At 32.7% G+C, this 12660-nt stretch overlaps 1 protein-coding gene across 5 annotated transcripts in view; it reads left to right on the forward strand.

The window, feature by feature from the left end:
* LOC148180218 (multiple PDZ domain protein-like) overlaps positions 1-12660 on the forward strand; it is a 268223-nt gene that overhangs the window by 102631 nt on the left and 152932 nt on the right. For all 5 annotated transcript variants that reach the window (XM_088040527.1, XM_088040534.1, XM_088040552.1 and 2 more), the window contains 6 exons: positions 4674-5713; positions 5880-6048; positions 6101-6202; positions 6251-6376; positions 6545-6652; positions 6706-6960. In XM_088040527.1, coding sequence (XP_087896653.1) covers positions 4674-5713; positions 5880-6048; positions 6101-6202; positions 6251-6376; positions 6545-6652; positions 6706-6960 — 1800 coding nt within the window. The remainder of the gene's footprint in view (positions 1-4673; positions 5714-5879; positions 6049-6100; positions 6203-6250; positions 6377-6544; positions 6653-6705; positions 6961-12660) is intronic.

Genomic DNA, 12660 nt, shown 5'->3' on the forward strand with positions numbered 1-12660 from the left:
CAGTTGAATAGTCTTATGCAACAAAAATATTCAAGCACTGTATTTAAAAAATGAAGATAATTTCCTTTCAAACGGTTATTGCATCTATTTTATAGGGTACAGTTGCAGTAGCACTGATGCAGGACTTCAGTTGGACTATTTGCTTGAAGATTTTACCTCCCCTTAAAAATATTTAATTCACTTTATCTGCAACTCTTAGAAAATAGATACATTATGTTTGTGTAAGCAGAAGTATAATGACATTTATATTCCAACAAATGAAATTATGATTCTTACTTGTCTGTGATATTATATGGTCTTGATTATGACTACTAATTTACTATGGCTGTAATACATTTAATCTACCATTGTTTAAAAAGCGGGTAGACATTTTTTGAACAGATTTTTGTGTGAACACAGATAATTAACTTTTTTCAAAAATTGTTAAGTTACCACCAAAAAAAAACACTAGTGGAGCATCTCATGGTGTTGAAACGAACTACATGTATTATCGATTTGCATAGTTACCGTCAACATTTTACATAGTTACCAAATGTCAGTCATATTTTAATTTATTGGTGAAGTTGTATTTATTGGTCGTAGAAAAAGTATAGTCTGCTAACTCGTTTGGAATGGCTATTCTGCACTTGTGGATCCGCCCAAATCCGCAAACTTGAAATTTTCTGTTATTTAACATGTCTTAATTAATCCAAACATACTTTTAAGAGCTATGCCCAGTTTTCTTTACCAAACCAATAATACTGATGAAAATTTCAAATTGTACATTATTATAAAGTACAATGTACACAACAAAGTATCTAATCAACCTTCCAAGGCGTGTCTCAAGTTTTTGGATTGTCACTTCAAATTTGATGAATGTATGCCATAACGACAGGAAGGTATAGATTACACTCCAGAAAAATTAAGTCCGAAATTTTATGACCGCGAAATTCCAAACTTCTTTGACCACGAGTGTATAATAATTCAAAGAAATTTCCTAAATACTGAGCTCCATGTTATTCCATCAAAAATCTTTTTTCCCAAAAAAAAATGTTACTAGTTTATCAAGACCTACAGCTTCGAGCAAAGTTTAAACTTTTTGCATATGTAACTATGGTTAACGACAACAATTTGTCAATAAACATTAATTGTCAATTTTTTTTTTATATTATGGCTACGATTTACAATTTAATTAAAATATAAATTAATGACGTCTTCTTTTTCTTGCTCGGAACTGTATGTTACAACTTGTATCCATATAATGATGGATTTTTGACATTTGGATAAATTTTTCAAACGTTTTTTCAATCCTATGAATGATCTAAGATTCGTTTTCAACGTGCAATGAACTAAAAAGTCCTCTATCTGGAATTTTAATAAAAATTTTTAGAAGTAATGTTTATGTACTACAAACTAAAAATAAATTTATTGGCAGTTTCTGTGAAAATCATAATTATGAAAGGTTTAGATTAAAATGCTCTTTGGGGAATGACTGATATGATGTAAGAAATGTGGAGAACTACTAATTTCTGAAATCATTTCTATAAACAATTCGGCATACCATGTCACTATAAATAAAAGCCCAAAAGACATTCTGTCAAAAGACGTCTAATTCTTTTCGTTTCTATAGTGGTTTGTTTGGTAAAAAAATCTTGACGCTTTCTATGCTTTTGAATATCGAAATATTTTGAAATTGAGACGATCAAGAAACGAATTTTGTCATTGCAAGTAAATCTAACCACGAAAAAAAATGGTGTGATTTTAAAGAGCTTAATAAAATGTTTTCTCATTCGGTGTTTTAGGAGTCATATTACAGCATTGTTTTCAACTATTACCCCGATGCTTAAAGCACTAGTTTGCGAGTTGGTTCTCCTGTCAATTGCTTGTCAAGACTAGAAAAAAGCTATAAAATAAACATCATTTGATACAGAGAAGACAGTTGAATGGCATTTCATCAAATTAACTGTTCTAGGAAAACTCCTCTAAATGGAAATTTCAAAATGTTTGTCTAATAAAACGTGAAAATAATTCCTCAGCAGAAAAAGTAGTAAAAAACACACGTTTCATAAGATAGCCTGGCACACATGACACATGTTTTTTAGAGATTCGCCTAGCACCAAAATCCATGTCTTATGAAACTTATTTTTCAATTTATTCTACAAGATGTTTATAAATATTTCTATCATCGAAGGTGGCTCTGGAATTCCTGTCGTGCACTACTTTGCCGCTTTGTTTTGATAGTGAATATAACTGTCTTGAAAATTATTTATAATGTTACTTACGTCAACGACGTTTCAGTTACGGTTTTGTGTCCAAATTTTTGATTTTCAGGTTTTAAACCACAATTAGAACAGTTTTCTTCTCGAAACTTACTTTGCTTTATGATTGAGGTTAACTACAAATGTCAGTTGAAAAATCTAAACTCACATTTATAATGAGCGGCAAATTTCTTTGACATTTCATAGCCACCCTTGATGCTAGAAACATTTATAAACACCTTGTATTAAGTACTAAAAAATTTAAGAAATAGTAAAATAATTGTAAGAGTATAGTAAGAATACCGTTTTATTTTTAAGTTAATTTACTATTATTCACATAACTTTAATGCAGCATCAAAATTTAATGTAAATTAGGACTTGTTATACAATATTTTTTGGAAAAAGTTTGTTTTCTAATATGCACAATTTTAAAAATTCTAATCCTGCTTATTTTTTTGGGTAAAGAGTATACACACTATACTGTTGGGGACATGAAATCCTGGGCATTCTGTTCTTTTAAGTTAATCTCACAATAAATCTGACGATTGCTGATATTTGATTGGCGTAAAAACGATCACAAGTCACTTTAACACGATGTTAAATATTTGATCCAAATTAATTTCGTGTCTTTAAACCGGCCATAAATGTCTTCAATCAAAGCCAAATTGTAATTACTCGTAACATTTTAGTTCAAATGTCAGTGGTCACAATTTTAAATAATTCTTCACCATAACTTTAAATTGACAAATATGTTAAAATATATCAAGAATGTAAAGTTTAATTTAGGGTTATGAGTTCTGTCCAGAATTTTGTGTCTCCAACTGTACATATATTTATCCAAAATGCACTAATAAAGTAGTACTTTATTCAATTATTTTAGACAAATAAAGTACTCTTTTACTCTCTAAACACTTTAAAGAAAATTATGCCACATTTCCATGACAACAATGCAAGCATGGCTTTCTAAAAGCTAAAAATTTGTCACTGCTGTCACTTCTGACAATTCTTTTAATGCCTTAATTGCAACCAACAGAGGTTTTGGATACAATCTAGTATTATATTCGAGTGTAAGGACAAATTATTCACTCCAAAAATCTTATTCTCTCGATCTACGATCTCGAGAATGACTGATTTTTGTCGTGACTAATTTGCGTCCTTACACTCTTATACAGGGTCCGGCAACACTTGTGTCCACCCCCAAAATCGTCTTTAATTTTAAAGATAAAATTTTGAAAATTTGCATACGCTCATAGTTGACAAAGCTCTAGAAGCTGACGTAAAAATTTGTTTTTTTATCACGGTTTGGTTGGCGTCGCGACGCCTAAGAAGTATAATTTTTAGCGATTTTTGAGTTTTTGCGGAAATATACGCGAATTCAATTTTATTTCAACATAACTGTGGTACAAATATCTGAGTTTTTATTTTAAATCTAATGCAAATTGTGTTTAAAATTTGCGAAAAAAACGTTGCTTTATCAAGTTAGTTTTCAAAATTATGACAGTGCAGCGGCAATCTACGTTTACACCAAAATTTCACAAGTCACTTCACTCACTTTTATAAAGGTTAATTTTGATTACCACGGGCATGTTGCACTTTATGGACACCAGAAATCGTTAATTAACATCGACAAAGTGACAATTTCACCAAGTAAGACTTTTGTTACAATCTAAAGCAAGCCAAAGAATAGATGTCATTTGTGACACAAGATGTTGACAGATGGGTGTAAACGTAGTTCCCAATTTTGACATAATAAAATTGGAAACTAACTTGATAAAACAGCATTTTTTCCTCAAATTTTGAAGACAATTTGCATTGAATCTAAAATAATTACTCAGATATTTTTAACATATTTATATTGAAAAAAAATTAAATCACAAACCCTCACAATTACCTAACAATTACATTTTTAAGGCGTCGCGACGCCAAAACTATTAGTGATAAAAAACAAATTTTTACGTCAGCTTCTAGAGCTTTGTCAACTGTGAGCGTATGCAAATTTTCAAAATTTTATCTTTAAAATTAAAGACGATTTTGGGGGTGGACACAAGTGTTGCCGGACCCTGTATAATAAATATCTATTATGTTTATGGAACTGTTATAATATTATTATCTATCTACAGACGTTTTTGAAGGAAATTAAATCGACACAACTCACAAAGCAATAATTAAAAAAAATGTTTAAATTCCATCATGTTACATTTCAAAAAATGCATAAAATGCCTATTATTTATTAACACAAATGTATTTAAACTTCGCAGAACTGTTAAAACATTAATATAGTTTTTATGGTTCATTTACTTATGAACCTCCATTTCGATTAGGTGAGTTAAATTTGACCTAATATTTTCGCCTAGAAAAGTGACAAATGAAAATGAAATACATGAAAAATTTGTCTGTTGTTAATTTCTTTACTACATTACGATTTGTGTCTTTCAGGACACCGAAGACGACCAAACTTGTCTTGAAGACTTCCAGGAGTGCATAGAAGAATACCAGGAATGTTTAGAAGTAGTCCACATATGTATCGACGAAGATAACTCTTCATTCAATCGCTCAGCCAGCACATCTCAGATAGAAGATCTAGATCAGACTACAAACAATGCTCAAAAAACCGTAATTTCAGATATTTTAGATAACAATAATTTATTGAAAGTTGGCAAAAAAGGTAGTATAGGTGACAGTGATTTAGACATAAGTTATAAAAGTACAAATGACCACTTAAACAATAAAATTGAGTGTGATAATAGAAATTTGGGCAGTAATGCGCAACTAAAAACAATTCTCGACAACAAAACCCTTAACAAAGCGGATAGTTTAACGCAAAGCGACAAAGCCACGCATTCTTCTACTCAGGATGGGTACGAGACCTGTATAGACGAGTCTTGGTCAGAAGAAGTACCTAAGAACAATAACGAGCAAATTGAAGACGAAGTAACACCAACAAACTCCAAGGTGAACATATCAGGAAGTTTTACCACCGATTCCGAAGCAGTCACCGTTGTAAACGCCACTTCTGAGCCATGTCTAACTTTGGAGCAATGCACCAATCACATCTACTTGGACACGAAATTGGACGAGGAGCCGAAATCGTACGACCAGAGCGACTGGCTTGGACCGGATGAATTTTTTCTAGTACAATACCCTCCTGATGAGACCCAAGAAGTTGCAAAAAGTTACAGTGAACCGAATGTGTTGGAAAAAGTGTACAACTTGCAACCACGGAAATCAACTTACAGGTTGATGGAGTATTACAATGACTACAAGGACTGCTTGGAGTCTTACAGAATCTACTCCGAACCTGAGAAAAAAGAAATGAACGACGATGTAATTTTTAATGAAATTTTTCTTCCTTTTAAAAGCAGGTCAGCTCCTAATATCATGGACAGTTCTTTTGTGACCCTCACTTATGATCCAGGACCTGATCGCAGCCGTAGGAAGTCAGATATACCACCCGGATATCAAGGCACCGATGACAGGTTGGCATCATTATTTGCTGAAACCTTCCAAGATTCTAATCTCGTTAACCTACTAACTTAATTAGATTGGCGTTGTAGTTGCATTAAGTCGGTTAAAGAAATCGGCATCCTTTGCTCTCTTGTCGCCTTGTTAACACACAATAGTGAGTTTAAATAATAATTTCAGCGAAGGGACTTTCCCAATGACGGTTATAAGACCGATTGATGGCGAATATGGTACACTGAAAGGTAGCCACGTCAGCGATATGTTGCAAAAGCACTGGGGATCCACCCACACCATCAAAGTGTACAGAGAACCCAACACCAGCTTGGGAATCAGTATCGTCGGTGGCAAGGTAAGCGGACGCAATAAACACTTTAAAGAAACACCTAAACGTAGTGTTATAGGTTGATATTCACTCGAATGAATCAACTTCAGATAAAGTTCTCGGCATTTTTATTAAAAATGTTGTGGCCGAAAGTCCTGCAGGAAAGTTGGGATTGTTTAAAGTAAGTTTAACAACATCGCGCTATCAATCAACTAATGACACATTTCAGACTGGAGATCGAATTCTAGAAGTTAGTGGGATCGACCTGAGACACGAAAGCCACGAAAAAGCCGTCGAGGCAATTAGAAACGCAGAAAACCCTGTGACTTTTGTAATTCAATCCTTAATACCCTGGGTAAGTTTGTTGTAGGAGATTATCTAAAAAGAACACGCGGTACCATGGCGTAATGAGAGGTTTAGCAGACTCTAACCCAGATTTTCGGCCTAGTCGCTAAAGATCTGTAATTCTATGCATTGTAAATAAATAAGCATTAAACACATTTTGAAATATTGACTTTTATAGAACAATGAAAATGATGGTAAATCATACAAGAGCAACGAAAATGTCTGCCCGTCTCCTTTTCCGTCACCAGTTAGTGAGAAGCCTCCAACGGACTTTCCGCTGCCTCAAGTAGTAACGCTATCTATTGTTAATATCAGTTGGGTTTCAATATATGTTTTTAGATTACAATATCACATGAGGAAGATCAAGAAACTCAAATTACAAAAGAAAATAAAATCAATGAACATGTGAATCATACAACACAAGACGCTTCAAAACAAACAATTGATGTAAAAGCAGTGTCACCGGAGCCAGTGTATAATAAGAATGAACCAAGTCATGTCGAGTCCTTGGGCGAAAGTGACGAAGATGAAGATGACGATGAAGACGACGTTAGAGAGATGGAAGGACGGACGGTCACGTCGAAAGGACAGCAGGTTTGGGAACAAGTTTTGTTAATTTGCTTATTAGTGTTCAAACAAATTAAGTCGGAAGCTAGATCTTAATTATTGTCTTTGCTTCAAACGCAAATTGCATATAAAAATGCAACAAATTTTGGTAATACAAGGTGTTTATAAATCAACGGTGGCTCTGGAATTCCTGTCGTGCAATATTTTGCCGGTTTGTTTTCATAGTGAATATAACTATCTTGAAAATTATTTATAATGTTACTTACGTCAACGACGTTTCAGTTACAGTTTTGCGTGCAAATTTTTGATTTTCAAGTTTCAAATCACCACTAGAATAGTTTTCTTCTCAAAACTTACTTTGCTCTATGATTGAGGTTAACTACAAATGTCAGTTAAAAAATCTAAACCTACATTTATCATGAGCGGCAAATTTCTTTGACATTTCATAGTCACCACCTTGTATTATTGTACTGGAAAAGTAAATGTGAAAATCAAAAAGTCTTTTAGCATGCTTTTTCTGGGTGTCATTGAATTTTAGTCGACTGTTTAGTAATGACACCTATTAATGAACTATTGTGCATGTACTTTTGGCGGTCACATAAGTCAATTTGTGCCGCTGTGCATTAATTAGGTAGACTCATAGAGGTACGAAAAAACAGGTTTGCCGTTGGTTTCTTTTACCGCCCATTCATCTCAACCATAGGTTTTATTCTCCATGCGTGTATTAAATGACAGCTACAGATTTTTTTGTTTTGCTCACCTTTCTCAAAATACGTTCGTAGAAAAAAATTTGTCATTCGTTTGTTAAGAGACGATGAAGTTCGTTGTGAAAACATTTCGTTTATTAAACGCTTGTTCGCTATTATCGCAAAAAAATACAAAAGTTTGTATTTTTGTAAAAATTTTTAATGTGTTCTATCTGGTATCTCCTAAACGTCACGTTAAAATGCCATAATCCTAATCCTATTACAATCAAAAATCAATACAGGGTGACAAATTAAAGGCGCCCGCGCTACCTATCATGTTGCAGATAATTCGTTCCTGAGCTCAAAATTTAAAACCAAAACGAAATTTGTGCTATTTTTACTATAGTCAGAATTTTATAACTTTGGTTTAACTCCGCCTACCTTTTAGACCAATAGAATTTTGGGTGAAAGGCTGATTCAATCTGCAACATTTTAATAGTTCGTTGATATTTGACAGAACTCAGGGTAGATCTGTCCACACAGTAGAAGATGAAACACACTTTGACTCTAGAGCCGTCAAATTTTTAATTATGTTGGGTATACAGGGTGTTCAAAAAATAGCGGACCAACTGATAAGTACGTCAAACTCCAAGAAGCTGTGAATTGGAAATGCTGTTTAAAATTTTTATTTGAAGCTTTGTACGGGAGCAAAATATCTTTAAATATTGCGAAAAACGGCAACAGTGTTCAATTCTTTCGGTAATTATTAGGAGTATAATTTTGAGACCAGAGCAACACTTTGGTAGTTACAATTATTAATAAATCATGTAATTGGTTACTATGGTTTGCAATTAAATTTGATAACACCTGACCAGTAAAAGTCACAAAGTAGATCAAGAACCATTTGTTCTCTTCGTGGTGTGCGAATAGTCTTGGGTCCTCCATGATCCTGATAAATTTGGTTCCAATCGGCCCATCTCACGTACCTGTTGATAAACTCGTTGAAAAGTATTCTTGGAGGGAATTTGCCTGTTAGGAAATTCACAGGCCCCTTACTGCTTCTCGACTGTTTCCTTCACGTGTCGGTATATTCAGCAAAATTATACATCAATAGAGAAATAAACTCCTCTAGTTTGTGACACTTAAAAAATGTTTGACTTTTCTAAAAAAATGGTCATTGTCAGGCACTAGGCAACAATTGATTACTGAATTCTTGAAGTGAAATGTTGCCAGATTAATTTTGCGCTCTTGAGCTTAATTTTAAAAGTGCAAAATAACGTTTTGCATCAACATTTAAGGCATTTAAGGGTCTACGAGCCTGCCCGAAAATTTCTGTTTGAAAAGTATGCAACTTTAACAACACCTTTGATTGACAGCTGCCAAAAGGGATTACCGAGGATTTGGTAATGAGGGGATCATAAACTTTATGGAAACGGTCGCTTGACCTGCACATTTCCTAAGAAACCCAGCGGTTGAAACAATAAATTCGTGTTGGACCAAAGATGAGTTAAAATATCAGGATTTGAGTTTCTCTGCGTTTTGAGCTTGTGAAATTTCTGGTTACAGTAGACAAAAATTTTACGGGCGTAATTTTTTTTTTCAATTAATGGAAAATGTATGTATAAAATCCGCAAATTTCCAGTTCCAATAGTACGTAATGGAAGAATGTTTTTTTAATTGAAAAATGTAATTTTCGTAAATGTGATCCAAAATTTTTCCTCACTGGTCGCCGGGGAAATTTTAAAATTACTTATTATTTTATTATTTTTATTTGAGAAAAACGCATTTAATTTTTTTTTAACCAAACCTTTCCTGACACATGAGTTTTTGGACCTTTTCGACTCTGTTGTTTTCTGTGATTTAAAAATTAACTCTAATAATACATCCCACTAATCAATAAAAATTAAGCCAGAACCACTCAGGAAAAGCAAAATTGGCGTTTAATGTTATTATGCAAAAAAATTTTAATTGTACGAATTTTACATAATAATCCTCGTCTCTAATAAGTTAATCATTACCTGCTACCGGTGGATTTTATACGTTACCAATAAGACAATTTGCTTTCAAATATGTGGAAGCTAACACCATAATTTTCATTTCAAGAAAAGACTGTAAAACCCAAAACTTCAAATCATCCAAAAGCAATTAAAAATGTATTTCGGAAAACCTATAAATAAATACCTTGAAAAAATATTTAAATTCTTTCAATTTTTGGATACCTGTGTTTTTTACTGTGCTCGACTTGTAAATCAATGTACTTTTTTAAATTTCTAGAGTTTTATCGATTAAAGTTGGTCAGTTGCTTTTATCAAACTTGCGCGTCAGCAGTTTTTGACGAAATTTGGTGTTTGGGAATAAATTGTGTTTTTGATAATTTTTGTCAACACCAAGATTTGAGCCAACAATTTAATTAAAAAACGGTGATGAAAAATATTAGGAATAGTTCCGAAAGTGAAAATGTAAAAAGCGGTTTTTAGTCAGAGTTATCGGATAAAGTTTTTGAAAATAGAAAATGTTCCCAATAATACTCATTTTATAATTGCGGAAAAAAGGTCTTTTAGTTTAAAACTGGAAAATTCAAAATGTAAAATTAATGCGTAAATAACTGGATTTTGTGTGAAAAGCTGTGAATTATACCGAGTCTGGCAACAGTAATAATCATCCTCAAAATCGTTTTTAATTTCAAAAATATATATTTGCAATTTTGCATTCGCTTTATCAAGCTTAACAATCTAAAGCAAAAATTTGCTATGCGTTAAAAGAGTAATTTTTAGCGATGTTTGAGTTTTTGCGTAAATACTCGCGAATTGTTTTTTAACATAACTGTGACCAGCTTCATCTTAAATTGAATGTAACTTGTGCAATTTGAGCATAAATTACTGTTTTAACAAGTTAGTTTTCAAAACTATGACGGACAGTGGCAAACTACATCAAATTTTTACAAGTCACTTCAATTTTGATTAACGTTGATTGTTGCACCTTTTGGACACTAAATAGAAATAGTTAATTATTTACATTGAAAAATAAGAACTTAGGGCCCGATTTCAAATCAGTGGCGCAAAATTGCGTTGACGCAATTGAAGATACCTTTGCTCCCTACATACTACCATCGCTAAAGAATCATTTACAATGTCAGGATTAATATGAAGGTTTACTGCCTTAATTACTATGTATTATCATTTTGTACAGAGAATTAAAAAAGAGATACTTTGTTCAACTTAGCTCAACTTTACCTCAATTATTCGGACACAGTGTTTTCGCAAGAGCTTTTTCAATGAATAAACAATAATTTTACACAATACAATAATTTACACATTATTAGGTTTACCCAAAAAAAACAATTTCACGTTATTGAGTTTTGAAAAATAACTTCTTACTATACTTACTGTTAAAACAGCATTTTTTCTAAAATTTTAAACACAATTTGCATACAATAAAAAAAACAATTGAAATATTTTTAATACATTTATATTAAAAAAATATATATATTGAATGGTTCCAAAAACTCTCAACAAATAGATAAAAATTACACTTTTACGGCGTCGCTACGCCAAAACTATCGGTAATGAAGAATAAGTTTTTGCGTCATCTTCTAGAGCTTCTTCGATTATCTATTAGCGTATGTAAATTTTTTAAATTTTACCTCTAAATTTTGGGGGTGATCACAAATGTTGCCGGGCCCTGTATCAGAGATAATAAAATATTATTTCTCAATACACTTGCTACAAGTGTCTTCGATGTTTGTTGCCGAGAGCGGCCAGATGGGTCTTTACCTGCTTTTACCCGATAGCAGTTTATTACAATTGGGCGGAACGTCAGTGACCCCCTAGTGAGCGGTCGTAAATCATGAGATTTGCATGAGATGATTTGCGTTAGTTGTACTGTTGGTTGCCTATTTTTGATTTGTTTTTTTATTAATAACTTCAAAATTATAGCATAATGACAAAAACAAAAATGTCACCTCCATAGAGGTTTTAATTCTCCACATGTTGGTATTTTTTTTAACTTCGTAGGTTGCTTCATATTACTTAAAAACGAAAAATGGGAATTTCAGTTTTTAATTAATTAAAGTCAAATTTTTCACTTTTTCAAAATTCGAAGATGTCACCTCCATAGCTCTACCTGAGACGCATACATACAGAGGTCGAGCGATTTTTCAAAGTCCAAAATGCGCTTCAAAAACGAAAAATCGTAAGCCATATACCGGGTATATGCGTAGCGTAGACCCTTAAAGACTGTAATTATGTAAATGTCACCCAAAACATGAACTCTAGTAGAATTTTGTAAACCTTAAGTTCATTATAAGAAAAAATTTGTGCCATAATTAGCGCCCCTTTAAGTGGCTGTAGAATTCCAACGAAGCACTCAATAATTGAGAAAACTTAATTTAGCTACTAGTTATTATCTGAAGATTCACGTAGTGAATAGTTGGTCCGCCATTTTTTGAACACCCTGTATTGATTCGACAAATTCAAATCGTCATTTGTTCATGTGGGCGGGGTTAAACCAATGTTATAAAACTCCTACTGTAATTGTAAGACAGAAGCTTTCTATTTTAAACCATGAAACTCTATTTGGTTAAAATTTAAAAACAATTTAATTGTTAGAATTTTGATTTTTTACAGTTAATTATATTCTGTATATTGGATAAAAATGTTTTAAACCAAGTTCCTCAAACTTTTAAAAGGACTTGGCTTTGTAGAAAATGATGCAACATTGTAAAGCTCTTAATATTAGTTGCTTAGTTACGGAGACTGTCGAATGTAAACTTTTACGAGGTGTTTATAAATGTTTCTAGCATCAAGGGTGGCTCTGGAATTCTTGTTATGCACTACTTTGCTGCTTTGTTTTCATAGTGAATATAACTATCTTGAAAATTATTTATGTTATTTACGTTAACGATGCTTTTGTTACGGTTTTGTGTCAAAATTTTTAATTTTCAGGTTTCAAATGACAAGTGGAACAGTTTTCTTCTCAAAACTTACTTTGCTCTATGATTGAGGTTAACTACAAATGTCAGATGAAAAATCTAAACCCACAT

This window comes from Gnatocerus cornutus, chromosome 1, assembly GCF_029298725.1.
Source record: "Gnatocerus cornutus isolate USDA-ARS CGAHR chromosome 1, icGnaCorn1.1, whole genome shotgun sequence".
NCBI lineage: Eukaryota > Metazoa > Arthropoda > Insecta > Coleoptera > Tenebrionidae > Gnatocerus > Gnatocerus cornutus.